We start from the raw sequence: 27,163 nt of genomic DNA on the forward strand, positions 1-27,163 counted from the left end.
TATCAGTGAAAGGAAAAGATTGTTCATTTCCCATATTTAAGAGATGGCCCGGAAATACACTTGGCAGTTTCTTTTAAAGCTTTCAGGGTCTTCGCTTTCCTTGAAGTCTGGACTCAGAACTTTTCTTTCCGAATGAAGGCATTCCTGCTCGCACATTCTTTTCGTAATACATGGGGACACAATTCCTAACGTCACATACTTCGTACAGTAAATCACTATCACCACCATCCGGTGTGGCCATGCTGGCCAAAACAAACCAAGCGCTCTAGAAAAGGTCGAAAGACTAGAAAAACTGGAAAGGATCGAGGGACCAAGATTACAAGCGCAAGTGTCGAAAATGTCGGAAATGGACAGATGTCATTGATGTCAGAGGTCAATGCAAATGATCGCAGTCAGTAGGAATGGGACTCAAAGACCTCATACAGTCTCATGATGCTAACGTAGTCAAGCGATAATGGATACGTTTGACAGAACCTGACAGGGTGCAGAGCTGTTGCCATTCATTACTTGAAACCTGACACAGCTACACACACGAAAGGTTCTTTTCTGCCAGCTTGTGGTTTTTGCGCTGGTCAATAACAATTTATGAGGTCATGTAAGAATTGAAATCTCGTATCCCACTCTGTTCCCCTTACGGATCCCGCATCCCAACCTTATGAAATCACGAAATCCCGCTCCCACTCGTAATTGTAATTTCCGCTTCCCGCCCCTGTTTTCAGATGAAATCCCGAATATCACAGCGAAAAAAAGCCAAATCCCGCATCCCGCCAAACCTATTGGGGACCCTCTTTAGCTATCGCGTGTGCGACTTGCTTGTCTATCTAAATTTGTATGTATGGACGATATGTTCTTTTCACGAGTTTGCCAGTGAGCGCAAATTTATCTGACACTGTATAAACCAAAATCAACCCCCAAATCTTCGTTTAAAAGCTGAAATTAAAAGCACTCCGCTGATCCTACAAACAGCAAAGGAGAGCCGCAAAGGAAAGCCGCAAAGGAGTGTTACTCTCTCTGAAATCGACACCTTATTATCTTTAAAAATATTTGGCAACACTAATTACCTCACCGGAAATTAATTTGTTGTTTTAACTGATTGAAAGCAGTCTGCTGATCCTACAAACAGCAAAGGAAAGTCGTAAAGCCTTCACCTATCGCCTGTGCGACTTACTTGTCTATCTAAACTTGAATGTATGGAGGATATGTTCTTATTATGAGTTTGCCCGTGAACGCAAATTTATCCGATACTGTTTAAACCAAAATCCACCCCTAAATCTTCTTTTAAAAGCTACAATTAAAAGCACTCCACTGAACCTACAAACAGCAAAGGAAAGCGGCAAAGGAACTCCCAGAGTGCATTTCGCTTCCACAGGGGGATAAATTGTGCGCGACATAAGCAAACGGACATAAGCGCGACAAACTATGCGAAATCACTATCCAAAGGAATGCATGCATGCCAGCATAAAGCGATGACGTCACACAATACGTCATCGCTTAAGAATGAGTTAATGTTTTACCTAAAAATCTCGCGATACTCTTAAGTCATTTATTTTGTTTATCACTGTCAAAACTAGCGCAAAACTAACTCCGGAACACAGCGATAAATTTGTAATAAAAAGTCAAAAAATTAGCCGTCGTGGTTCACGTTCTCCAGACAACGCAAAAGTGATCATTTCACGCTGTTTTCTTGCAGAGGACGGCAAAAAAAATGTACCAAGAATTATAACGCACGTACACAGCCATTGTATTGCTCATTAAACCTTTTGTTCAGTGACGTTCCCGTTGCCGTTGTCGTCGTGGTTTCGTAAACTCCCTATTATTTCGCCATAAGCGCGACGATCGGCGCGAATCAAGAGAGGTATAGCGAACGGAGATGGACAGAAGAAAGAAACTAAGCGTTGGTGGACAAAAGCAATTTGAGACTCTGTCTAACTTTGAAGAAAATTATACCTTTTTATTGTGTTTGTTATTCTTGTTGCATTTGTAGCTGTTTTTCAAGTGCTTTTTGAATATGGTGAATTTTACACAAGCTTAGTTAACCTATTATTTTTTGTAACAAACCACTAAACCTTGTCGTTATACGTCGGTTGTAAATTTTATGGACCAAAAATTTGCTTTCGTTCTGTCACCCATGGTTGATTTGAATGTAAGCGGTATGACAAAATATGAATACAACCGGTTTAATGTCTTTTACTGGTTTGAAGCAAAAAGCTCTAATGTTGTCCTTGAATAAGGGCACATTCGATTGAATCAAAATGCCACTCCAGATTGGACTTCCTGTTTGCACGTCAATAACAAGAAGCAAGTCGTGATAGTTAGAACTGATCAAGTTTTCCTGTAAGTAGGTTTGTAGTCTCGGGACCGTGAGAAGATTCAACTTTCACTTGCCATTGAATTAAAAAGTGTCTCGATCGTCCCTACTTCAAACGGTACCTCCGCTGAAGTGAAGTGACATTTTGTTCCTTTTCTGCTTGTTTGTTGCACAAACCGATGTCCTTCTTCGCTCAAGCTACACGGGATGTTTACAGCAGCACGCATATCCTCATCTTAATTGTCTTTTATTAGTTTACATGTGTACAATGAATCAACGTATAGCTGTTATTGACCCTCAATTATGGACACAGATGTGAGTAATATCATATTTATTTTTTACTTTCTTCATAGCTCAGAGTTTACCATTCAAGGGTAAGTGAAAGTCAGACTCCATCTGTTGTTCGTGACGAGTATCACGCCACTGCAAAAAAATCTCGTTTTGTTTCAGAGGGTAAGGAAACCAGTGTTCGGAGTTTTCGTTCCAAGTAAACTGCCCATTTTGAGGTTACTTTCTCCCGTTTGAAGGCGATAATGTTGATAACTTATATCAACCAAGATTGAACTGAGTTAGAGGATTACGCCTTTTCTTTATCGCACTTTCTCAGATATTGCTAACCTGTATCTCTGATTGCAGACAAGCAAACACCGACAGTACACTATGAATATGTGCACGGTCATTGTTTTAACTTCAAGAGTTGATTTTCGTTCCTTGGCTAAATTAATATAGAGAGTCGGTACTGAGAATCAAGGGATCAGATTTGTCACAACTACAGCTACCTTCTGATTGTTTTGGAACTGATTGATTTCGGCAATAATACCGCTACCGCAAATGGGAATTCTAATTATTGTTATTGATGAGTTTTTTTCCAGACAAATCCCAGGGCTTATCTAAGCTTTCAGCGAAAGGTGAGAATAATTATCTTTGGGAACCAATCAATTAATCAACTTTATTTAGACGGTGACACATGACAGTATGAACTGATAAAATAGTGGCCCTCTGTGCTAAAAATCTACGAGTAATTAACGAGTAACGAGCTTTAATAAGTAGCGTGATTTTCTCTTCGATTATTTTCCATCGTCTTGCCCGAAGTTCATAATGCCCGAATACGTGAGTGTTGAAATCGGTAACTAGCGAACAGAAAATTTTTAAAAGGGCTCTCTTCAGAGCCATCACAAAAACAAAATTTTTTGTTCGCTTTGATTCTTTTGTCACTGTTTTGCTGATGGAAAATTAGGAATGGAAATAATATCCATGTCGTGGATTTTAACCGATTTATGGCTTTTCCAAAGCAATACCTGGATCCCCCAGATCATATAACGTCAAGTGTGTTTTGGCAAGGCAAACGTGAGAGAGAGTAGCCGAGAAGCTTTGAAACCGTTTGGAATGTTTTCTCCCAAGCACTGTTGCCCGAATCATGAGCGTTTTGCCTGAAAAATTTCAAAACTTTCCGTAACTTCCTCCCCCCCCCCCCCCCCCGTCCCCCAGCTCGTACGCTTTTGGGCCAGCCGCCCAAACCTGGGACTTTTGTATGTGACTCGAGTGACTGCTCTGGTCTTTGAAAGGTTGCACTGTGTTATCCGCGCTTTTACGGTCGTTATTATTAGCGGTCAAGCTGCCGGGTCTAGCTCTAAGCTCTGAAGCTAACATGAAGGAGACTGATTTCATTTAATAATAAAATTCATTGGATAAATCTTGTTAACAACACAGGATTGCTTTATCACACAATATTGTTTGAGTCTATAACAGTTTAGCCACAAGATGGGTCATACAGTTGTTATCTTGTTCAATGCTAACATCTCATCAGCTATTTAAACAATTTGAATGAATTAAAATTAATTTACAAAAACTAAAAATATAAAGACAAACAATCAGTAAAATAGCAGTATCTTAGACAAAGGTGGCCAAGAAAAAATGTTTATGGGCATGTGATGTCACAGCAAACTTCATGATTGTAGTAACTATGAGGGGAATCACAGTTAACGATATGGCTGAGAGGATAATAGCGACGTTTGTCCCAGTTGTAACCGCCCTCAGGGTTTGGAAATCGTGCATTTCAGTTTCCAGACTATTTAAAAAACACTGCGGTAACTCGCAGGAAGAAATCTTGGGCACCTTCATGGCAGCCCATGTCTATATAGGACGCAAGTATAACAAGAGTACACTGAGGGGAAATGTTCTAAGCGATTAATTCAGATAGCAGAGGCGTCTTCGAAGATTTAGGTATATTTTTTGGGTACATTTCGTAAATGAAATATTTGTTCAGTCGACCAAGTGTTGCTGCTGAGAAATACTGACCTCCAAAACTATCAGTAGGTTTATCTGTAATATTTGCTCTTCTTTATATCCTTATCGTAAATAAGTTCCGCATTTTACTTAGAATTATAAACTTATCGTAATCTACTGGAAATGTCATGAGTTAAAACTGTGTGCATCTTAAATGTAGAACAATTACAAATTCATAAATGTTGACACAGAAAAGAATTTCACGGTCCAGTATCTTAATAAGCTTCATTAATATCACTGTTCTTAGATGCGAAGTAGCGTATTGTCAGCTAACACCTTTATTTACCTATATTTTGAGCAATTTCCTTGAACTTATCTTGAACGGAAGATCTAAACGTTCAGCAATTTCCTTTACGGGTGTTGGTGTTGACGAGACTTGTCTTAGTTGTTTATTTTGCTGTAAACCTTAAAGTTCACCTGCCACACCATAAGCATATAGAAGCACGATTTACCCTGAGTTATTTTTGAGCTATGTACTACGAGGTTTAATCAACAATAAAGAAGACAAGAGAGTTCCAGATCTTTGAGAGTCCTTGCTGAGTCCTTGCTGAGTCCTTGCTTTAATGGTTTGAACGCTTGGCCGTTCAAGCCAAACCGTTTTTTTTTTTCCAGGCTTTATCGCAATGTGTATTTAACTGTGATGGTCTCTCTTCTAAATCTTTGTATTTAAACGCAGATCAAAAGTATGAATGTCACATATTCTATTTCATGGAATGTTCAGTTGTCTATTTAGGATCACAACGGATTTGTCAATACAATTAATGCAAATCCTGGTTGAGTTGTTTGCTTTTAAAGGAAGGCTTAAGGGTCAGGAACATGACTTCCTTAAGCTTCTGTGAAAACAAATAGTACACCAATATAGGTATTAGCACTCAATTCTCGGAAAAGTGTTCCCAGTTTCCCGAATCCACAAAGCTACGCGAGGAAAAGGTCGGGGGCAGCTCATGCATAAATTAAATCAAATCAACCAGTCATGTGATCCGGCTTTACGTCGCCTGAGTATCCCCTGACAAGTGAGCTCAAGTAATTCAATGGCGCCTTTTGAAATTTAAATTTGTTGCTAGAGGAAAGTGTCGAGTGATATGGTAAGCCGTTACTTCCAAAAGCCATTCGAGTTTTAAATCTTGGTCCAACCGACTTTTAGCCTTGGCGAGTCGCAAATCTTAAATGGTGAGCTTTGACCATGTATGGGTGAATTTAATATAGCGATGGTTGAGTTTTTTGGGGGAAGCTTCAGTTCTCGCTAGCGAGTTTTCAATTTCTCGCTAACGAGTTTTCAATTTCTCGTTAGCGAGTTTTTAATTTCTCGCTAGCGAGTTTCCAATTTCTCGCTGGCGAGTTTTTAATTCCTAGCTAGCGAGTTTCCAATTTCTCGCTAGGAGTTTTCAATTTCTTGCTAACGAGTGTTCAGTTTCTCACTAGCGAGTTTCCAATTTCTCACTAGCGAGTTTTAGCCAGGCCTCTCTCCCAGGCCTTCACGTAGAAGGCGATTAATTAGTCCTGGGGATTAGGTTGCAATCATTCAATATGGCTGATGTTCAAATCTCAACCAGAGAAAGACAAGAAGACCTTGTGAGATTTTTTGCTGGTTTTAATGACCTTTTAGAACAGTTAGATTCCGATGATGACAATTTTGTGACTGAATACCTGGAAAGGAAACTGGAATTCGGTGCTTTATCACTTTTTGCTTTGCCTTTCTCGCGAGTGTTTTGACCAGCCCTTGAATTATTGAAATTATACGATAACCTGAAGCGCGGAGTCAGCGTAGAATTTGTGCTGTTACTTGGTCTTTGCTGAGCAGCTGTGGAAGTACTAGTAGTGATGATATTGCTAACAGTGCAAGTAAAGCAAGCATTACTGGCACAAATGCTGGGATAGGGCTGTGCTGTGCTTCTCCTGAAAATTCGCGACCCTTCACCTTCGACAGAAACTGTTCGTTCGTTGCTCATGGTTCCACCGTTCGTCTTAGATGGATTTGGCTGGCTGTTTTCTAGCTCGCTGTCCAATCTACCAATGTTATCAAGGATCTGTCTTACGACAGGATTCACAATTTTTAGCTTACAGTAAGCTTCTCTTGCTTCACTTTCGCTTCAATCGAAAACCTGACACCTCGAGGGTTCGGGGGAGAAGGCGGGAAAATGTCCCACAGTTCCCTGCGCTCCCACCCGTAAACTGTTGAAAACTCACTAGCGACAAAATTGAAAACTTGCTAGCGAGAAATTTGATGGTCTTTAAAAACTCACTAGTAAGAAATTGTTAACTCGCTAGCGAGAAATTTAAAACTCGCTCGCAAGAAATTAAAAACTCGTTCGCAAGAAATTGAAAACTCGCAAGCGAGAAATTGTTAACTCATAGCGAGAAATTGGAAACTCGCAGGTAGTAAACTCGCTAGCGAGAAATTAAAAACTCGCTAACGAGAAATTGAAAACTCGCTAGCGAGAAATTAAAAACTCGCTAGCGAGAACTGAAGCTTCCCCCAAAAACTCAGCCATCGCGATATTAAATTCACCCATTCATGGTCCAAGCTCACCATTTAAGATTTGCAACTCGCCAAGGCTAAAAGCCGGTTGGACCAAGATTTAAAACTCGAATGGCTTTTGGCAGTAACGGCTTGCCATAGAGTGAACTCTATGTAACGCAGACCACCATGACCACCATATCAATTCACCCTTTAATTTTGGTGCTGTAATTTTGCTGTTTTCGTCCAAATCTTAAATATATTTCACACTTTTTTTATAATAGAATTATTCTGGAAGTGAAGCGTCAATTGCAAGATTAACAAGTCTATCAACCATCTTTGCTATTTAAAGGGCATGGAGGAAGGGTAGGTGCGGAGGGGTTATGGCCTGTTCATATTTGGTCGTCAGTCCACCGATGCGCTTTTGTGAGAAATAACTTTAATGACTTAAATGGGCTGTGAACATACTTGAACCAGTTAAATTGTTATACTGAGACGTGCTGTAGGAAACCTTCACGGCTTCAACAAATTGAGGCTACATGACTGGAAATACAGTCTTGACTGAAATTCTGTTCAAAAAATAGAGAAAGCATTAAATTGTTCAGTACTGATAGGTGTAGATATAATATCAACAATTCTGTATTGACATCTATGCTAAATTATGTATACTTTAGCCAATTTACTTGGACATCGGAAGTTATGTCAACAATCTGCAGTCATTATAGATAAGAATAACTCCGAAAAATTGCTATAAATATAATCTATGGCTATATTAAGGAAACTGACTCATAAAATCCTTCTCGTTGTTATCTATAGTATTATAGAAAGGTATATCAGGTTTATTCTACCTTCTTCAGTAGAGGTTTTTGCACACAATATAAAATGTTCCATTACACTTTCGAGTAAAATGGTGTACAAACACAACCTCGAGGATTCGGACTTCACAAGTAACTCTATAACCATTACAACTAACTATGGCGACTTGCCGGTGCTAAATATATGATTGCTGCAATTTGAAAGTCAATTAGCACGATTTACTTAAACTGTGATAAAGTCGAGGAAAGTAACTGTCTTATTTTTCTACTTAATTGCAGTCGATACTCCGCTAACAAAATGAATCATTTTCGTTCTCATTCTTGGTGACAAAAGGGTCAAAAGGGATGACGTTGCGTCAGGAATACAACGATGTAATAATTGTTTAGTGTCAAATATAGGAAAAATAAGTACAATATATCTTACTGATAAAATGTCCGACAGTCCAGCTGAGTGAGGTACTTTAAAAGCTAAACGATAATTTGATTTTCCCTTTTTTTTTTTCTAGAAGTCTCACTTCGTCTTATTCGTTGTAATAGTTTGTATAGATTGCTTGATGGTTTTAACGTCAATTACTAGACGTATCACTAGGCAAACAGCAGTTATGATAACCACTACCCAAAAGGTTATCTTAAGGTACTTCATTAATAAACGACGATCCTGTTCGTTTCCTCGTCCGTTTGTGTAATCCTTCACTAACCTGATTCCTTTTCTCTGGCATATTTTTTCAACATTTTCGGCAATAACTGGTCTTCCCACGAAGTAACAGCGAGACTTCTTGTTAGCGGACTTAAGAGCTTTCTCGAAATCTATTCGCCCATTGATAAGCTGAATCTGTGTTTCTGCCTGGATATCATCTTCGCGTTCTTCGAGATCGTCTCCTTCTTCCGCCGCACCGGTGACATAAAATTGGAAATTTACTGTTGCAGTGTTCTTCTCTTTGATCTTCTTCAGGAGTTCGCCGATAGTTTTCCTCAAAAAATAGTAGAACGCTTTACACCGGACTGAGTAGAAGATATCAATTTTAATCTTTCTGCATGTTTGGCTTCCGTGCTCAGATAATTCTGATTTGTGGGCCAGGCAGCTGAGGACATCCAAGATATAACCACAGCCAGATCCTGTCGCGAAGAGAACATAGTGCGATGGCGACTGTCCATCTGTCACGTCTACCATCTGTTTATACAACTTCCAAACGGATGAACGATACGGTCCCCACACGTAGAAAATTGAAGTATCCGAACTGTGAGCGAGCCAGCTCGTCCACGGCAGGCACATTTGCTCCTCGTCCTCTAATATCGATATCACAAAACCGATGTCCCATGTTGAATCTTGCGACACATTGGCAAATGTCGTAAAGGGATGCGATCGTTGTGGCAGTATTCCTGTGCTTCCTTTCACCTGGTGTAGAAGATAGTAAACATCGCCAACAGCATGCTTCACTTCCTTGTCGAGTTTGATGTACATGATGACGTACTCGTTGTTTCCAATCACTTCTTTGCGAACAATGCGGCCATGATGATGTCGATAGATCCAAATGGAGAGCAGTCGGTCGAAACACCAGAGTGCAAGTATGGGAAGGTTGGTGACTTGTGACAGACCATGGGTGATCTTTCGAATGTTGTCAATAGCGTACCAGATTCCAGCAAAGATGTGCAAGGCCATTGCCAAAGAATAGCTCCGATGGTTTGCGTAATACGATCTGCTCAGAGGAACAAAGATGCAGAATATGACGATTATGATCATGAAACGGTAGATCTCGTCAGCCGTCAGATGGACGCCAGTGTGGTCGTTAAAGGTCCAACCTTGAACAGCTGCAGGATCCCAGAATTCCGACCAGTTCAGGTGGTCTGGATACTTGCTATAGTTGAACGTGCTCGGTGGATAATACTTCAGGTTTGTGCCGTCAATAAGGGGTGGAACGAAAATCACCAGTACATGGGCCAGAGATGGTATAGCCATCAAGAATACTCCAGCGAACGTGTGAATTCTTGAATGAACAGCACGGATTCCGTCCAGTGTAATCCAGTTTGGAGCGATCTCGCTGATGAAGTTTGGAAAGCACCACAGCATCGTGTAAAACATCAAGTTCTGTGAGGTAATGATCATACGTGCTGTGACACCCCACACGACATTAGTGATGGTCTCACCAATGTTTGTACCCCAAAGACGCTTGGGGAATTTTGCTGCTCGTCCAAGCACCACGTCACCTTTCAGAACAAATCGATCAACCACGCACAGTGTCGTCACGATCGTAAATACTATCCAAACTAAGGCTTCGTAAGAAATACTGAATGGCTTTCGGCTTCGTCTGATGGAGAGCTTTGAGCTCGGGGAAGAATACACTTGATCCTCAGGAATGTCAATGAAAAATCCCAGTGACTGCGCTGAGACTTTGTTGCTTCTAGAAGGTGGTCTTGATTTTTTATGGCAATCTTCCACTTTCTGTAATATAAAAATAATTAGCTGTCAGGGAACACAGTGAAATGAAGTATTTGCCCTTTTTGACTTTCGACTTTGACATTTGTTATAGCATCACAAATAACTTCCTTGGGCAAACACCTTTGGGGTTCTTAATAAATGGCTTCAATATAATTCATGATGATGTGATGTGAGGGATGAAATCTGCCGAAAACCACCAAAATTAATGTATCTTTTAAAAAAAGGGCCTATACTAGACTTATTTTGTTACTGTAAATCGATTCGTTTTGTCTAAATTACTTTTCTTTAGATTACTCTTAACATTGTTGTTACTACTTATAGCAAACCCTAACCCCGCCTTCGATGATGGGCCCACCTACGTGCTGGTGGTAACAGCATGGAAACTAAAAAGAGTTAAGTTACGTTGAAATTAATACAGTTTGTCACAACTAACCGCGATTAGCCGAATACTTAAGTTCAAATTCAGTCAGAACCATTCAAGACCTGGTCGAATATTTTGGACCACCCGATCAGTCATTACACAGGTAACCGTGATCTTGATTTGGAATGATTACATTGACGTCCAAACAATGAACAACAATGTGAAAAGTGAGGGAATGATATATAGTACCCACCTTCAAATCTTGTAGAAATTCTTGGCATTTAAAACCCGTCTCGTCTGTGTACATGTCCATGATGGCCTTAAAATACAATGTAATTTGTGTCAAAATACATTTCAAGGGTCTTGTGAAAGAGAACGTCTGACACAATTGACTGATGAACGCGGAAGAAGGAAAAGGTATACAAATGCAATGGCTCTTGCCTCTCATGTCTAAAAGCTTTTCTAAGACCGGTATTTTAAGAAATGTTCACTAGCACTGAGACTTTTTTGTGAGCACTAACCTTTAATTCTCCCTTTTCGATGACCGCACCAAGAAGCTGAAAGACGTCTTCTGCCTGCTTGTCAAATTTATGGTCATTTTGTCCATTCCTGTGAATGGAAAGTAAAAGGGAAATGGAAAAACGTATTCATGGTGGACAAGTGACAGTACTTGCAGCTGAGGCTGATATCAAATAGACAACTGTCTCGACTTAAACCCCTCCCTCAAGTTCGGGAATTCTTTTAAGAAATAAACATTAAATAAAATAGTAAATCAACTTTGGCCTACCAGGAATGATGAGAATATGCTTTAAAACTGTGTAGATGTAATTGCAATTTAATTGTAATGTAATTGTAACTATCAAAGCAAGTACCTTTTTGAATTCTGACTGGGCGCTTGGCACAGTAGATTCGAGAGGTCCATTTTACCCTTCATTAGCAGAGCAACTCTCTTTAGTAGCTCCGTCTTCTGAGGCTGCAAAGTGCTGTTCTGAGGCACAAAGGGTTCATCTGAAGCAAACAAAGAATGAGGTATCCTGAAACACTAGCTTAGCAGTTGCTAATTGATACTTTCATTAGAAATCATCATGATACATAACATAACCCCCGGAGGTATGAACGTTTTACAGTTCTAGTGTTTCAATTTGATTATCTTTGTCAATATCTCTTTCAAACAGAGTTGAATGTCCCACCATCGCTTCGAGTAACCTTCTATAGCTCACTGAAAGATCATCTTCAGACCCACCTGCCGAAAGTCTCACGTTCGATCCCTTACAATCCTCTTTCCAAATATACCCTCTGTAATTACCTGACATCCTTCTTATTGTGACTTTATCTAGGTGTAACTTTTTGTCTTACCATCTTGTTTTTATTGCTTGCATTTTTTACAGAGAAAAAAGTAAATTCACCATAAGTTAGCCGAAGTATTAATTTTTCTTGTATAAAAATATTTTTTACTGCTTACGTTTTGTGTAGTTTGAGCTTAGTCAAGCTCAAAACTGACGGACAAACATTGTAAACAGAAAACCTCACCGAAAAGTTACAAAACTGAAATAAAAATATTTGCTAATCCTGGGTTAGCTTAATCGGGCTTTGAACAACCCGGCCCAGAACGTCAGAATAAGTTATTAAGTAAATCATTGAAGAGAGAGAAATAGACCTTTTTAGCTTGGGCCGTTTGTTTTTGTGAATTCCTGCTTTCAAATTTTCAAATAGTCGCGTGCACAGGAACGAATAATTGTTGGATAGTTATAAGAACAATTATCTAGAGAACATCACGTGGTCTGTACTCGGAAAGCAAATCGCCCAAGTTAAAATAATCAGCAATTTCTCCAAGGCAGACAATTTGAAAAAGACTGCTGGACTTTTTCAATTTGACATCACAACCTTGTGCATGGGTAACCCATTTTAACCCTCCTCCTCCCCGACCCTTTATAGCTTCAGTGCACTAGCTAGTATTAATTATTGAGATAATTAACCGGTTTCATTGACCGGTTTCCTTCATCAAAAGAATGTTTTTTGCGTTTTATGTTTCGACATTATGCCAATTTTTCCTCTGCTTAGCTTTCTTCTCAGGCCGCAGGAAAAAAGCAACGAAAATTAAAACGCTACTCTTAACCCTTACACGACCAAATTTTCAAAAAGAATGCCGTTTTTAACCGCTAGCATGACGCTAAATGGGCCTTAGTTTTGCTGAAAAAGCTATTTTTTATCAAACAGATAGATTTCTGCAAGATTAAATACAAATGATGCAGAATATTTTAATTTTGTGCATGCGCATAAGCCAAAATTTGGACTTTTTGCGATTGCCCGTTCCGAATTTTTTTTTTTTTTTGCCCGTCTCCTTTCGTTTTTCTCGGCCCTTTTACTCTCGCTACCTTTTGCGTTTCATATTCTTTCTGGCTGCCGTAAAAAGTTGGGTATTAATTATGGGCAAAGCCTGGAAATGGCACCTTGATTAACTGTAGGTATAATGGGCCATTTTACCACCATTTTTGCACCATAATTAAATTGAATTTGGTACGTCAGAATGCTGTCGATATATCCATTTACATGTAAAATTTTGTCCCCGAGTTATTATCAATTATTATCATATAGTTTATGAGTGATAAAAGTGATGAAATCTTACCAGTCTCAGCATCGTGTAGAAACTTTGACCAGTTGAAACAATCAGGGCTGTTGTGTACGCAGTATTGGTTCTGTATTTCTTCCACCTGTTCATCCGTTAAGAGCTCTTCAAACACTTCCTTCAGAGCTTTGCTAAAGTCACTAGCACTGACATACCCTGTCCTCAGTGGGTCATAATCATGGAAACAGTCCTCGAGCTTAGAATAACGAATAAAAATAAATTATTTGATGCTCAGCTCTTGATTGTCGATTGTCGATGGTAAATTCCCTTCATTGACCCCAGACCACTTACACTGAGCCACTTACGCTGACTTATCAGACGGTAAGTAAAGAAAGAAGAAGTTCAGAAAGCCATTTGTTCATAATTTTTTTTCGCCTAACGGTTGTCATTTAGCTTACATTGACGACAAACTATACAACGGGTTTAATAAACCAGCCTGGGGGAACAAAATCATCGAAAACATATGACGCAGATTGGCGCAATACAAATTCATTCAAGAACAATATCCCTTTCTGATATCGCTGAGTCAGTGCTTATTTAACAGATCCTACTTCAAGACCAAATAGAGCCTAACACCATAAAACAGTCAATCAATCAATAACTTTATTTGAGGCCTACTACAAGGTGTCTATGAACTGGTCCAAAGAGTTAATCACTAATTAAGAGGATGGTCTACTTTAATGTAGTTTCAAGAACAGTCTTACCATAATCCCTCTTTCGCGAACAAATGTCCTGACTTTATCCATTAGTTCATCCAATAAAAGAAACACTGAAGCGTTGGATGATGTTTCCTCTGATGACCGCCTTCTGCAATGTCAGGTGGAATGTAAAAGCTGTTATAATATTCTTAAAACTAAAGTGTAAGACTGCAATTTCTATCAACTTTCGTGACATGTAGTGGGTTAGCAGCGAAAAAAAATGAAAAGTTCAAGCTAGTCTAGCGACAGACGTATTAAATATAGAATGTCGTTAAATCAGATTTTTTTCGTTGATATTGCCTGTAGAAATTAATAGCGGTTAAGAGTACGAATCCATAGAAGGCACCTTCTTCTAAATCTTAAGTTATATTGGGTTGCAAGGAAATGTTCTTAAGCTGTTAAGTCAGTTGAAAGGGCCTTTTGGGTGTTAGACCGTGTTAGTTTTGTCCAAAATGACTATTAAAATTCAGCTGATTTATAGCTCTTTGTCACTCTTCTTCAAGGCAAATGTCTTTAATTCGGCATGAAATCAAGTTTTCTTCTTCGAAGTAGTGGGCCTTATGGACACAAGCCATCCGTTCATGTTTAACCCTTTCTCGTCAATTTTAGACGGTTCCCCTAGAATTAACACTTTAAGTTACTATCCAGCCGCCTTAAGTGAGCTGAAATGAGCCTTTCTGTGCAATTTGAAGAAGAACGAATTTTTTTCGTCTGAAAATCCCTCAATATTACTTAAAGGCGATATTGACAACTAAAAACATAAATGAAGAACAATTTGCAGCGGACTGGTCTCTGAGCTTAGTCTCATAAAACAAATCAATACTTCACTATGAATAAGTTGTCACTTTATGTGAAAATCCAAATTAATAAGCCAACAAGCGAGCACATCGAGGCAAAGTGAACAAAAACTATACCTACCCTTCACTGCCTGACATGTCTGCAAGATCGATATATCCTGATAACAAAGCAAATGTTACACGGTCAAGGGATAGAAAAGACTGTTCACAGTCTTCTTGTTTTCTCAGTTGATCTTCGACAGCCTGATAAGAACCTACAGTGAACTTTGATCGTTTCACTTGATGTATCCTAACAAGACCTTGGGAATAGTCTATTAAAAGTAGATTATGAGCTCGTGATTTCTATCGCGCGATAGTTGAAGGGCGCAGCCCGAGTCAACTATCACGCATAGAAATCCAGAGAGAAAACCTTATTGTTTTAGTATAAATCCACTTGTCGTTCAAAACTTTATCTAAATCCTCTTCACAGACACTTCGAAAACGCCAAGAAGCGGCCTCCATTTTGTTAACAAGGGTACACTGCTACGCTACTCACTATCTACAACAGAATCGATAGTGAGCAGCGTAGCCAATCAGAGAACGGCATTTGTGATAGACCGCTAGTAGATTTATACTAAAGAGGAATAGTGGATGTGCAATGAACTGTTTGAAGCAAACATACCGCTTTCCACTGACATGGTAATACAGGAAACTAAATGGTTCTGGCAAAATGAAATACTCTCTAGACCTGTGAAGAAAAAAACGCACAGTTACATGCGTACAAATGAAGTTGTCTTTTTTTTTTTTGGTTATTGTAGTTACATGTATATAGGCTATGCCGATTAATATATAAGAAAATAGTGCAGCCACGCGATTTGATGTGCGATGAAGGGCTTCATTTTCAGTAAAGTTTGTATTTCTTGTGTTAAGGTTTATCTATTGATATCCTATTTACCATTGAAGCAAACTGAAAATGAACAACCTCTATATCTGATTTTTAACGCGGAAAACATCTCGTTACAGTTTTTTTTTCTTTCATGTTTTTTTGCCTCACGTGGACTACAACTGGGCTGTCAGAGTTATTTTCTGCAGTACATTAACCGTGAGATGTTTTTACTCGTTTCACACGTTATTTGTTTTCTACAGAACGCAGGAGGATTAAAAAATTATTGCATTTTATGCGTTTGTTGCATGTCCTATGTAATTTGTATTCCGACAAAAAGGTTCCTGTGAAGATTAATTTCACTGAGGAGCTTGCATGGACTTCAACTAAAATGTCACGTTACACTCAGCTTGTAATATTGTTTATGAATTCCAGTCAAGCGTTTTAATACTTAATACTTAATCAATAAAATAACAAAACGCTTCTGTATCTAAAAAACAACTGAGCAAAACTTCCCATTTATAGCTGGATTCATTGAAAAAGATTCTTTCATATATCACCGCCAAAAGTAGAAGATTTACAAAATAAGGACATAAGCTCAGTAACAGATTACCCTAAATCAACTTATAATCAAGACCAATAAAGATATCGTTTAAGTAGCTGTTAAGTGCTATTTATAACTTTGCACTTAAACTAAAAAATTTGTGCTTGAAAAAAAATCCGGAAAGCTAATTGTTATGACTTTTTGATAAGTATTACAAATGAAAAAGAAAACAACTAAAGAAATCGAAGCTAAATTTAGCATCCAGTCCAGTTCTGATTATTTTGGATTTTATTCTTGTTTCGACCTGCATTAAAAAGAGAAAGGAGCACCTCTAAAGTAGCGTGGCAAAGCCAATAAGCGAGAGACTTACATTACTTAAGGGTGCTTCACGTGACAGTGGCTTGCTCTGTTTGATGAATAAAGACCATCTGGCTAAGAGTGGGAAAAAATTCACGTGATCAAGAAGTGTTGAATCATATTTAGATGTTTTCTCACCGTGGACACTGTTAGAGGTTTTCTTTCGACTTGGAATTGATAGGGCTTTGAAACATGAGTACATTGCATTTCTGTTTATTGCAGTTTCAAGGAGAGCCTAGTTACGTATCTATTTGTCATAACGGGAACCCGATAATCATCGCATGGAAAGACAGCTATCGCTTCTTTAATCGTTTGGCAATGAACGATCAATGAAGTACAATAAAGACACACTGGAGAACAGGAAAGTGCTCCGAAACCCCTTCTGTAGTACGTTCTTAAATCCATTAAGGACACGCTTTTCATCTCAGTAATTTTTTTGTCTTTGGCGGCCCTGTAAGGGTAGAATTTCAACCCCAGCCTCTTTCCCACTCGGAATTTCGATTGTGCGTGTCGAGATTTCCACAGAAAGAGAAAATGCTGATGGGCGACGGTTGACTTCTCACCTTATTTTTTTAAAGTTCAATGGCATGGCTATGATCACAATGCTGCGTGTTGTTAACAGTTTTAGTTTGTTATTGTCCTCTTGCCGTCTCTGTACCAGCCCAGAATATATCACCCTTGAGAAATCACTCCGTACGACAGGCGCGGCTTGAAAACTCATCGTAGGTACACTATGTCAGGGTATGAACGTTACCTCACCCTATTTGGCATCGCGTAAATCTTGAGACCTATTCAGTTCCCCGACGAGGTAGAAAATATAATCTGATCCCGACTTTTCGAGCCTCTAAGGAAAATGAAAATTGGTTTAAAAAGGCGAGTAGTTCAAGAAATTGGGTATAAAATAAAATTACAGTGTTTGACTGAGAAGAGAAAAACGAATTTTGGTTCGATTTACCGAGAGTTTCGAAAATTCGAGGGTTCAAGAAATCGAGATTCCAAGGTAAACCCCATTCAACAAGTAAGTGAAAGCGGCCCTTACCTCGGTCAGTTCCATCTTTGATACATTAGAAGATGTGTTATTGGCGTGCCATGATTACTTGAAGGAGTTCATGAGGGATAAGGCAACCAAAGTCGGCTGCCTACTGCATAAGCGTTCAAAAGAGTACTTGTTTGAGTATTCTCACGCAAAATAACCGAAGCAAATGGAATTTCCAGTATATATATATGGGTTATTGACCAAGTGTGATGCCAAAATGGCTTAATATTGGCCAAGTGTTTTATAAACTCGCAAAAAGAGAACGAGGCCAATCAATATCCAGCCATCTTGACCGAACAAGCTTGGTCAATAAAGGATTTATTAAATGGGGTAAGACACAGTTATTTTCTTGCGGGACACTGCGTGTAATCCCGAGTGGGCAAGCTAGTGCCTGGATCCAAACAATCACAGCGCAGGATTTAGGTCATGTTCCTCGCTCTTGGAGCTAGCCATATGATAGTGGCTTTTCACGGATAGAGAGTTCAGTATTGATCTTTCGGATCTCGTATATTATTATTAGCGCTCAAAATTCTTTTCGGAAGGTCACGCTTGATACTCTCTTAAGGACGGTGCCTACTAAATATAAAGGTTTTTGCGCCAGGTTAGGACCACGCGGAAAAAGTACATCTTTGCAAGGGCTATTGGAATCCACAAAGAAAAAGGGGGGTAGCCACGCATTTTTTCGAGATAATTAGCCTTGAATCTCAACAAAAATGCTGACATCAGAATTTTCTGAAAAAGGATGGAAAGGATATTTCTTCGCAGATTTCCTTTGAATTCGTATTGACAAACAGAAAAGCAAATACGTTTATCAAGATCTTAAAACTGCACGGTAAATGGTGACATAAAAACCATTTTTGGTTTGCTTTTAATAACAAAATCGTTGCAACAGCGCTTTTAGCGTCTCTGACAGCCTTCCTCTGGTTCAGCCAAAATACAGTCTAAATACCTTTTGCTCACAACCAGAAACTAATCACGTGTTGAATAGGCCTGCCACTTCCATTTCATAACATAAAATGTGGGGGTAACCACGTGTTTTTTTAAAAGTTATTGATCTTTTTTGAAAACTTTTACGGTGCCCGCTACATTTTCTCCTGTCACCTCCCCTGTAAGTAAAACATTTGCGTATTTCGCACTTGTTTTGCGCGCGCACTACGCCATCTGCCGGTATATGTTTACAGTTGGATTTCAGCGTAATTTTCGACAGATAACAGATAGGTTTTCACCTGGAAGACGTTAACATTTAGTGGTTAGCGATATGCTGCTATTTTGGTGTTCCTGGTTTAAGTACGGGTTCATTAAACTTGATTTGGTCACAGTAGAAAAATTTTACTTTCTTTTAGTCGTGTACTTGGTAGCGTAGTTGATTGCGTCAATGTCAACCCCAGCGCGTGCATGGCGCTTAAACCATGCCTTGCGTGATGCGCAGAAAGTATGCGCACTAACAAATGTAGGTACCGTCCTCAAAGCTGTTTCCGTTGCATATTACAGGCCTTTCCCTAGTGAGTTATTAGTTTTTCTCGAAACCCTGAGAAAGAAACGGTTTCTTTGTTTCTGATTGAAGACACTGAAAGTAAGGTCCTTACAGCTGACAGTTACAGCTGACATTTCACCTCGTTTTCACCCGATTTAGGTTCCCCGGTAGCCGGGGAATGCACCTTTTTTCACGGCTTCGCTATACAATGCGGGGGCTGAGCGGGGTTTTGGCAGGGATTTCAGATCTCGATCTCTTTTAGAAGACTTGGTTCAAGTTGCATGTTCGCAGAAAACATGGAGGATAAGCAACTGACGAAGAAGGTATGATTTCAATCGCTTAATATCATGTTTTTTCGGAGCCATCGACTTTTTCCTCTATTTTTCAATAGACTGCAAGAAAAGGAAGAAAACGAAGAGGAAGGGAAAAAATAAGTAACCTTGACTTCAGTGGTGAAATCATGTGAAAGCTCCAGTCGTTAAAAAAAATTATAATCTATTTGATGAATTGCGCTTGATGTTTAGAGGGCGAGGGCGTTCACTCTGAATTTTTTTGCCCGCAATACGGGCTTTTTCTGCATTTCACTGACAGTAAAAGTGAATGCCCCGGGTATCCCTCTATGAGGGGCGGGGCGGGTGTTTCAAATGACTGGTGCATTACGACAGAACCGTTATGTCGGTGGAAATGGAATCCACCAGAAGTTCGAGTAACTTGAAGTGTACAAAAACTTTGCAACAAGAGTTTTTACATTGTATTGCAAACTTCTGTGCGACTGTTTTAAATACCTTCTTAAAAAAAATCATTTCTAACAACACCAAATGTCGAAAACCAATTTTAAGTTCATATGAAACGTGAAAGTACACGTGAAATGAGACTGATGATGAAATTTTACCTGTGTTCGCATAATCGGCTCTGAACTTTGAAATTAATTTCCTCGAGTTCCCCTGGGTAATTTGTTTTGGTGTTATTTCAGACGACCATTTTATATCTTGAGCTCATAGAAAATGCGAAAAGGACTGTAATATACTTAACATTATTCTGGTACTGGGTTTCTGTCCACTTAATACTGAAATTGCTCGATTTCCTATCGAATTTTGTCTTAACACTTGCAGGTTATGGCCAGACAATATTTCCTGTGTCACTTCACGGGCCCGCTTTGCTGACCCTCAGTAAGCTGGATATTTAACTCATCCTCGATTGTGAAAACAGATTTATTCCCTTATCTCTCTGATCAGTTTACGCCTTTTTTCCGCCAAGATCATCAGGTCTTTCATCCTATCAGCTTTCTTGATTAACTGCCACTAGTAATGAATAAGTCACTTGAACGATGAACACTTACGTAAGACCAGCCGAGGAATGAGTAGAAAGCTTAAACATCTAGGTACAAAAGTATTATTTCCTCAGCTGGCAAAAAAATACTCAAGTGTTATGAGTTTCTGTATTTGAAACTCAGTAGCTGAAAAGCAAAGGTCAAATGAACGCGGAAATTTTCAAATCGACCCCAGAATTCAACAATAGTGTGTTACGTAGTTCAACTGTTCTTGTTTCAGTTAATTTCCGAAGTATTTTTAAAAGTGAAAGTCAAAGTGAAATGCTGTTGTAAACTCGGTGCTCGATATTTTCGCAAAATGTTTTTTTAATGACTGTTTAGTACAGGTCAAAACAATCGGCTGTGTTCGCTTGGCTTTTGGAAACAGAGACGAGCTGTTGCAAAAGCTGATGAACAATCGAAGAATGAGTGTGAAACATAACTTACAATTAAATTTCCGTTTTAGCTCTCCGGGAAGTGAATTTTGAAAGCTAATTTAATCTTCAACTCCGTTATGATATCCTACCGTTCCAAATGCAATCTGTATCTTGAAATGAATTACCGAAAAACGTGAAAACCAATGTTTGCGACCCATGTTTCATAAACACTGACCTGCAAGTTTGTAAGTTAAGCGGCGTAAATTTTCTTACTTTCCTTTTAACTTTCCTTGTTCTATAGCTGGCGTTTTTTGCGCTACAGCGCGCCCATTCATTTGCTAGTGAGATTCTCGGGAAACAAAATTCACTGTTCTCCTCCGGACCAGTCATTATACCTTTAATACAGATCCTGAGAATTTGGTCAGTATTTTGTACAATATCTGTGACCTCTTGCTAGCTCTCTTATTGAAGCGAAGGCAAATTTTTAATCGCTGCAATTTTTTTTTCCGTGTTTAAAAGTGATTGTGTGCGTTGGGTAAGTGAAAATTCCATCGGCCGTTTTTCAGTTTTTCAAGCAGTTTTTGAGGCGAGTCCAAGTAAAAATATCATACTAGCTGAATCAAGAGCTTGAATTGATGGTTTTTGATAGATTGACACTAACTTCACTTGTTCATTTAAGAAGAACAACACACCCACAAAATGTGTTCATGACTGTTTCACACTCGGCACTTACCTTTCTTTAGGGAAGTTTTGAGACTTCACTGCTAAGGATGGGTTAAACTGCTAAAGAGCTGTTCTGACAAAGTGATCCAAGGATTGACTAGTACATGCTTTATAGTCATTAAGAAACTCGTGATGACGTAATGTGACTGCGCAGGCTAATCAGTTTCAGCACTAGTCAGTTCGTTTCAGCGTGTTATGCGGAAGATAAGACAACATTGACAGCTACAAATCAGCTTGAATCTACAGGAACTCAAATATTTTCCGCTTAAGCACTTTTTTTCTTAGAGTACTGCGAATATGTTTTAATACAGGGGGTAATGCCATCATTCTTTTATAGTGGTTGCCAAGTTGCGATACTGACAATCTGCTGCGCTCAATTGGAGCTGTGCAATGTGTGCAGGCCTGATAAACTTGAAAGTCCAAGTGTGGACATAGCTAAGGAACCTAATATGTCCTAGATTCCTTAGCTTGCCCCCTTATAATAAATGATGCTCAATTTGGGTTACAAGAAGCTAGCCATCAGTCATCAGCAGATTGTCCCCCGCAGTTTATCAAACAACTTCAAGTCATTGATAAAGCGATGAGTCAGAAATTGTGAATACTTCCACATTTATAAAAAATCCAATAATGTATAGCGATTAGATATTAATTATTTATCGAACATCAGCAAAAACAACTGCTCCTTTCGTGAATGTAAATGAAATCACCTGTTCTATGAGCTCAGTGAAACGACATTTTTCGTACATAATGTTGGCACACGCGCAAAGGGGGGTTCATTTTTCATATTTCGTACCCTGAAGGGCTTTGCCACATACAACCTGACTTATTTGACAATCACGGCTTATTACTTACAATGAAATGAAACAGGAGGACGGCAGACTCTAACTCAACCCTTCCCCCACTCCCCCCCCCCCCCCCCATAAAAATCACCGTTTAAATCTATAAGGACTATCTGCGTTTTTAGATGGCGTATTGAAAAGTTCCCTATTCCGGTAGTAATTACAAATGGGTCTTATAACAATGGTCGGTTTAAGGAACTTTGTTTTTGTTTGTTTGAAATGGGATTTTTAGAAAGGAAAAAGCGCTTCCGTGACCGGAGAGTTGAAGATGAAGTGATTCCGGGTACCTTTGCGGTCTGACCCTGAAATAAGCATATTTTGTACAGTCGCAGAGGATTATGATGAAGCAGATATGTGTATCAAAGTTATATTTTATGAAACAAACAATCACAATTACATCAATACTTTTTGTCGGGTTTCTGAACTAAAACAATGAAGTTTTTAACTTGCTGTTAGTTGTTCTCATTCGCCAACTCTACAATTCAACAGGGAGCCTTTCTGAGCAAATCCACGTTTGTGAGTTGGACCTACAACAGACAGTGAACAGACTGCTTTATGGCTTGCACATATAAAACCTATATAAATCAGCACCCAAAAAACCGTGAGGAACTCTCATTGTGCCTCGCTTCCTTAAAGAACTATGAAAAGAAAGAGATTCTCTAGGCTCTAAGTTAAAATTATCCGGATACCATTCGGTTTTCTTTTTAATAGTGAAACACGGAAGAGGAAAACTTGTCTCGGGCAAAATTTGCTGACAATCAATATTTGTTGAGAGAGAAATTTGCCAGCTCATCATTGTAATGTTTGCTAACACTGCAAATTAAAAGGTCAAATTATATATCGAAAGCAGTTGAACAAGTCAGATTTTTCTGAGATGTTTCTGGTGGGATATTTTTAGCAGAACTTTGTGTAGAAGCTCTGTTAAATATGGCTTCTCTTTACTTTCAATGATCGCAGTTTCAGCAGTACTAATTGTCTACTTCAACCTGCGTCTAGCGGCGATTGGCAGTATGTTCGCCAAAACTGCGTGTTTTCTTTCGAATGCATGATGCTGCAAGTTGTCAGACAATTATAGCCTACTGTTCTTACGGTAGCCTCAACACTGTACCTTAGTTTACTCTCTTGAGGCCGGCAACTCTGCTTATAGCAACTCATTAAATAACTTTATGCTAAATATTGTTCGAAAATCTGCCCCACAATATGTGATACTGGGTAACTCTTGCCGGTCCTCGCATTACGAGGAATTATCACAACTACGCTTTGACAAATCTCGTTGTTTGTCTTGTTTGTGATGTTGTTTGGAACAATCGATTGCGCAATCGAAGTTTCCACCGTGATTCCACAAAATAAATTGTCTGCAATGATGTGGGACTTGTAAGGTCAGTATATTTAACGATAGAGTAAAATATATACCCACTGCTATCTTTTCACGTAGTTTGTGTTCCAGCGTTATGACAGAACTCTAGCAATTCAGTGTCGGGTTGGTCAATTTTACCATACAGTAGCCGGAATTGGACGGCTCTAATTGCTGAGCCCTTCGTGAAATCATTACGATATCAACTTGAGTCTCCGTAGAAGGGACGATAGAAAAAGAATTGCTGTTTGTTGTTGTTGTTGTTGCTGCCGCTGCTGTTGCTTCTTGTCCTTGTTTCGAAATTGGTTAGTTTTGTATCAGCAGCCGAGCCAGCGGTAAATTTTATCTTTTAATTACTGGTGTTTTTAATAAAATGTTCTGACTCTTATGTAAACAATTACTTAGGTAAAAAGGAAGTAACGCTAATTACAGAGTTCTGTGTTATCCTTTACGTTCAATCGTGTAAACTCAGTGCAGTGTAATGTTAAGGAATATGTATATTGTTAATAACATGTGTGCAAAGAGATAAGATACCTTATTAACCGAGAAGTCCATATGAAATTGCTATCTTTATTTCTCCACTGATAATTTCGTCGACTAAAGAACTTTGACCCATAAATAATGGCACACAGTAAGAAGGTATTGTGCTTTGTGCACGGTCAAGGCCAAAAAAGAGAACATTCCAATCACATACTGAACAAAGAACTTTGTCGAGTTTCATATCCATTCCTCTCTACTACTATTAGCTATGTTGACACGAGAATATCAATCTGAGGATTTTTTTTGTTCATTTTAATTCACTGAGGGATTTGTATATAATTATTTTTCATGTGAATCAGGGTTTCCTAGAGACGCGCCGTTTCGTTTGTTACTTACAAGACTTTGATAGTTATTTGTTATTATCTTTTCTTAAGACGGCAGTCCATTTGAACATTTGACCTTCGATGACTATCAGCACAGAATTTCTTACGCGGAGCAAAGATACATGCAGATATATGTATGTCTGGACCGCAAGGAACGATCATTACCGTCAGAACCTAACATAACTTCGAAAACAGACCAAGATGGTCTTGAGCTTAGCAATTTATTGGAGCGACATTAAAAGGAAAAGGAAAATTAAAGTATCCCACAAGTTGTATTCACTGATCCATTTTGATGTAATAGTTCCAACTTTCATCCAGTCCTTGCATTAGAGACTCGTGACAGGAAGAGGTTCCTTTAAAATTATTTATTCATCTTTAACTGAAGGCGTCATCAGTGACCTCTTGTTGGCTGCGATACTGCAGCTTTGGCACGCGATGTCATTGCTGTGCTGTCAGTTCTGAATAAAGTTGTCTTGCATGCGTGGAACCACAGTTAACAGAGGGGAATGGTTATGAAGCCTGGCAAACATCAAAGAAGCAAACGAAAATGCCAAGATTTATGTTGGAAGGTCCACGACCGTGCATAATCTTTTGTCTTCCGTTCGTACACTATGCTTTAGTTACGTAACCCAAACGTCTCTATTGGTTAGGTCCTCGGTCAGTAGTAAACAACTATTGCGTTTTGTGAACGGTCGAGTTTCATAACCATTCTCCTCTATTAACTATTGTTGAACACTGAACTCTTCATTTCAAAATCTACGTTTAGTTGAAACTGAATTAAATTAATTGTTCAGCTGAATCTGTTGAGTATTCGCCTCTCCATATTGCGACGAAAAATGATAATCATAATAAATAACCAAAGACATCTAAAATGTGCTGACCTGTGCAACTCTCAGAAGCCTATTCCTCCGTTGTTTTTCCGTTTTGGTTTTTTTGGCTTTGATAAGATATATTCGATGACTAACTTATGTTCCCAGAGGAGTTTGCTTGTCAAGCCATTTACTGAAAGCAGTAAAGACCTTGAGCTCTCAGAATTTTCTGGTGTAGTGTTTTCAATTCATTTCTCTGGTAAGGAAACGGAGAAGCCCAATATTTCTTGTTCTGAAGCCTCTGTTGTAATGGTAATTAGAATCACTTTTCCAGGCTTTTGAAGATTGCATTTAAAGAACGGTCCTTTCATCACTTCTTGGTCAGTTAGTTATCCGTTCCGCATGTTTTTCTAAAAGCAGATAGCAAATTATAGCTTCATTTTGGAGAACTTTTCAGCACTACATTTCTTTCGCTTCATTGCATTTGTTCATGCCTAAACTGAGCACTTATTTTAAAAATACTATAGCCTTATGAATGTATCCAGTTCAAATAATTTTTAATAAGAAATATGTTTTCCACAGTTCAGTTTAGCGAAAACACTTCACTGTCATACCTTAAGAAATTGATTCCTGTTGACTTTCTAAAGGCTTGCCAAGTGCTTCGGCGACTCCCAGTCACGGCAGTGTGGTCGAAATGACAACCGCCTTTATATAAGCCCGTTTCAGCTCTGTGGCACGCGGAAGCCACTTCAGGCTAATGATAGCTTTGTCATATCTCTACCTGAGGCATAGATATTGCACATTACAAAACTCAGTCCTTAAAAATAGACCCTACAAGATGCACTTGTCATTTCGCTCTTTGGCCATTCTCGTTTTAGCCGACAGGGCATTACCATTTTAGGTTAGCAAGAGGTTCAGATATAAGCATGGATAGTCGAATATCATTATTTTGTTTTTCCAATTTTGTTGATATAGCTATATCCCCTTGTTTATAGATGACTGGCAACAGACTGAGTCTCCAGCACTTCCACGGATCAATACTACTTCAACTCTTTATCGACTGATGTTACAATATTGGAACAACACAAATGCCCAATCATTGGTGAACAAGTGTGGTCGTCTTCATAGCATAATAGCTTACCTTGGCAATGATGCAACCAGTTGAAAACACCCATAATTTTAGCATTAAGTGCTTTTAATTCAAAAACGTCTCGGTGAAACCCAGATTAAGATACAACGTTTTGCAAAGTTTTTTTTTTTTTTGAAAAAATATATATATAGGTAGGAATCAGAGACAATTCAAACTTTCGAAAATTTAAGGAGGCTCTGAACCCTACACACAGAATTTTTTTAAAACTACGCCAAAAGTTGTATCCATTTGTGTTCTCTTGGTTTTGGACCATAAGCGCTTGAAGCTAAGGGTTCTTTTTTAACAGGTTGAATAGTTCCTATGGTAACGTATTATACCTTGAGAATGACCACAACTTGTTGACCAATGATTGGGCATTTTTGTGTGATATCAGTGTTGTAATATCACTTGATAAAATGTGAGGTTATTAACCCGTCAAAATATAACTGCTGGAAAGTGCTGGAAACTGTGACCAACCACCTTAAACTATTTCTATACTATTTGTTTTTTATCCTAGCTGCAAAAAACATTGGTTATCGTGGAAATTCGCTTTCAATAGACATTTACGAAACCAAGAAAAGTTCCCTTCTGAACTTCTCAATAATTCTTGGTAGCGTGATATTTTCAACCACTGCTCGATATAATTTTAGATGTTTTGAGAAAAATGATTAGTATGTTTTCATTTTCTATTCCCAGAAATA

The 27,163-nt window shown here is 38.8% G+C and overlaps 1 protein-coding gene across 3 annotated transcripts; it reads right to left on the bottom strand.

Annotated features, from left to right (window-relative positions):
* Positions 1 to 7,904: 7,904 nt before the first annotated feature.
* Positions 7,905 to 26,360, bottom strand: LOC145469368 (uncharacterized). 3 transcript variants are annotated; one of them, XM_081453069.1, is made up of 10 exons: positions 25,948 to 26,360; positions 25,406 to 25,743; positions 15,448 to 15,513; positions 14,908 to 14,944; positions 13,996 to 14,098; positions 13,292 to 13,487; positions 11,538 to 11,673; positions 11,187 to 11,274; positions 10,919 to 10,984; positions 7,905 to 10,307 (listed from the first exon to the last, which is right to left on the bottom strand). In XM_081453069.1, the coding sequence occupies exons 3-10, from the start codon at positions 15,461 to 15,463 to the stop codon at positions 8,379 to 8,381; spliced, it is 2,571 nt and encodes an 856-aa protein (XP_081309195.1). In that variant the 5' UTR covers positions 15,464 to 15,513; positions 25,406 to 25,743; positions 25,948 to 26,360; the 3' UTR covers positions 7,905 to 8,378. The 3 variants fall into 3 exon arrangements, with proteins under 3 accessions (XP_081309195.1, XP_081309196.1, XP_081309194.1); XM_081453070.1 differs by lacking the exon at positions 25,406 to 25,743; XM_081453068.1 differs by lacking the exons at positions 25,406 to 25,743; positions 25,948 to 26,360 and adding an exon at positions 21,479 to 22,378.
* Between the last annotated feature and the right edge of the window lie 803 nt (positions 26,361 to 27,163).

Source organism: Orbicella franksi, chromosome 15 (assembly GCF_964199315.1).
Source record: "Orbicella franksi chromosome 15, jaOrbFran1.1, whole genome shotgun sequence".
In the NCBI taxonomy this organism is placed as follows: Eukaryota; Metazoa; Cnidaria; class Anthozoa; order Scleractinia; family Merulinidae; genus Orbicella; species Orbicella franksi.

What these genes read in the sequence shown, in the direction of transcription:
- LOC145469368 (XM_081453070.1), bottom strand. An exon ending in CCCAGTCAGAATTCAAAAAG is followed by an intron (nt 11,275 to 11,537) that starts GTACTTGCTTTG and finishes TTCCATTCACAG; the next exon opens with GAATGGACAAAATGACCATA. An exon ending in TCGAAAAGGGAGAATTAAAG is followed by an intron (nt 10,985 to 11,186) that starts GTTAGTGCTCAC and finishes TTGTATTTTAAG; the next exon opens with GCCATCATGGACATGTACAC.